Genomic DNA, 2005 nt, shown 5'->3' with positions numbered 1-2005 from the left:
ACGAGCTCACTCAGTTCCTGCCCCGCACCATCGTCCTGAAGAAGCCGCCCGGGGCGCAGGTGAGACCCCGCCTAACACTGACCCTTCTACCCCGGTGCGCGGGTCCCTCCCGGTCGTTCCCGTGCTTACTTGGTTCACGGTTCCCAATGCCCTTCCTGGCAAAAATCCCGTGAAGCCAGCCGCGGAGTTGCGATAATCCCCGACGGGCAACGTTCTCTTAGTTGAGGCGGGGGCGGCGGCCACTTGGGAACAGCTTGGGGTGAACAATGGGGTGAATGGAGCGAAGGCGGGTGCGGCAAGAGATGTTCACATGTGGGGATGTGGAGCTGATGGAGGACAGGGAGCGGGGGGCCCCTGGGGCGTTCGCGGCGAGGTTGCCACAGAGGTTAACGCGGAGGGGCAGTGCTGCCACACCACCGCCCGTGCTCCATCCGGAATACTGGCAGTGGGAAGGATCCTGGGTCAAAGCCTGGGCTGCATTTCACTGCTGGTTTCTCTCGCAGCTGGGCTTCAACATCCGGGGAGGAAAAGCCTCACAGTTGGGGATCTTCATCTCTAAGGTGTGTCTGTCCTTCTACTATTTCCTTACCTGTGTCCTGTCTGTTCCCTTGGGTGTTGCTGAGCCAGCTGGGTGTGCAGGGAGACTGTCATATGAGTCTCTGAACTCACAGCTGTAATTTGCCATGCACCAAGCTGCAATCAGGCAGTCCTGCAGCATTTCCTGATCTCTCACCAGCACACACAGCATTGCTGGTGCACTGCAGTCCCTGCTGCTCCCCATCCTCCCCTGTCCTGTGGATGGGCACCATGGGGAGGCTCCGGGGCTGGGCTGTGCAGGAGGGGAGCTGCAACACCAGCTGTGCTATGGGTCACTGCTGCTGTCCCTGCTCTTCCCTTCACAGGTGATCCCTGACTCAGATGCACACAGGGCTGGGCTGCAGGAAGGGGACCAGGTGCTCTCAGTAAATGATGTGGATTTCCAGGACATTGAGCACAGCAAGGTGAGCACTCTTGCAGCCCTTCTGCCAGAGCAGGGACAGGATGGGGAGGGAATCATGCACACACCGTCTCCTTCCAGTCTCTCAGCCTACACGAGCTGAGCTGGCGACAACACAAAAGTTCTTTCCTCCAGCCCAGTCTGGTCACTGAACAACTCTTTCTGGTTTCAGGCTGTGGAGATCCTGAAGACAGCCCGTGAGATCACCATGCGTGTGCGTTACTTCCCCTACAGTAAGTGCCCTCCCTAAGAACGTTTAAATTCTGAGTGAAGGGTAAGACTGTATTAATGCTTGGTTTCTGCACCCACAGAGTTCATAGAGATAAGGGAGAGGGAGGAAGGTCAGGTCAAGCCAAACAAGGATTCTTCGTGAAATAGAAACTGACCCTTAAGTGAAGAAAGAATTAAAAAAGGACTTCAAACAAACTTTTATTCTAAATGCCCTAAAGTAACTTGAAATGACTGGCTGGGGTGCAATTACTACTTTAAAGCCAGCTGCTACCCAAGAGGGTAGCAAACACTGTTTCTACTTAGTGAGGTGTAAATGGAATATATCTTTTCCTGTAATATTTTTGCTAATTCCACCTTGCCATCAGCAACTGCCTCTCCTGCTCTTTCAGCCTTACCTTGACTTTCCCTTCCAGATTACCAGAGACAGAAGGAAAGAACAGTTCACTAGTAGGCAGCTGTCTGCTGGGTTTCCAGAGGGGCCATCCTGCAAAGAACTCTCCACTACTTTTCCTCAACATCTGAGATGACATACCAAGTTTCAGCTGTCACTTCCAGTACAACTGTCCTGTTGGCTGCACAGGCATCGGCTGTTTCCTGCATGGAGGGATACCAATGGAATCTTATTTAGCTGGAAGATGGATGGGGCTTTAGTCTGTACTCCTTGAACTGGGTGTTGAAACAAGCTGTTGGAGCTGATGTGGAAGTGGGTACCAGAGGGCAGCTTCTGCAGCAAGATCTGTGCTTCTCTTCTAGCAGGACTTGAATTAAACGAGGGCT

At 53.3% G+C, this 2005-nt stretch overlaps 1 protein-coding gene across 1 annotated transcript; it reads left to right on the top strand.

Moving 5' to 3' along the window:
* Positions 1 to 8: 8 nt before the first annotated feature.
* Positions 9 to 1676, top strand: PDZD11 (PDZ domain containing 11; the record flags this gene model as incomplete). The annotated part of the gene is made up of 5 exons (XM_010017815.1): positions 9 to 59; positions 504 to 560; positions 903 to 1001; positions 1170 to 1230; positions 1642 to 1676. Coding segments are annotated over 5 exons (303 nt in total), but the record flags the coding sequence as incomplete, so codon positions are not given.
* Positions 1677 to 2005: the final 329 nt, after the last annotated feature.

This window comes from Nestor notabilis, unplaced genomic scaffold, assembly GCF_000696875.1.
Source record: "Nestor notabilis isolate BGI_N333 unplaced genomic scaffold, ASM69687v1 scaffold19857, whole genome shotgun sequence".
In the NCBI taxonomy this organism is placed as follows: domain Eukaryota; kingdom Metazoa; phylum Chordata; class Aves; order Psittaciformes; family Psittacidae; genus Nestor; species Nestor notabilis.
This window is presented reverse-complemented; position numbering and strand designations above follow the sequence as displayed.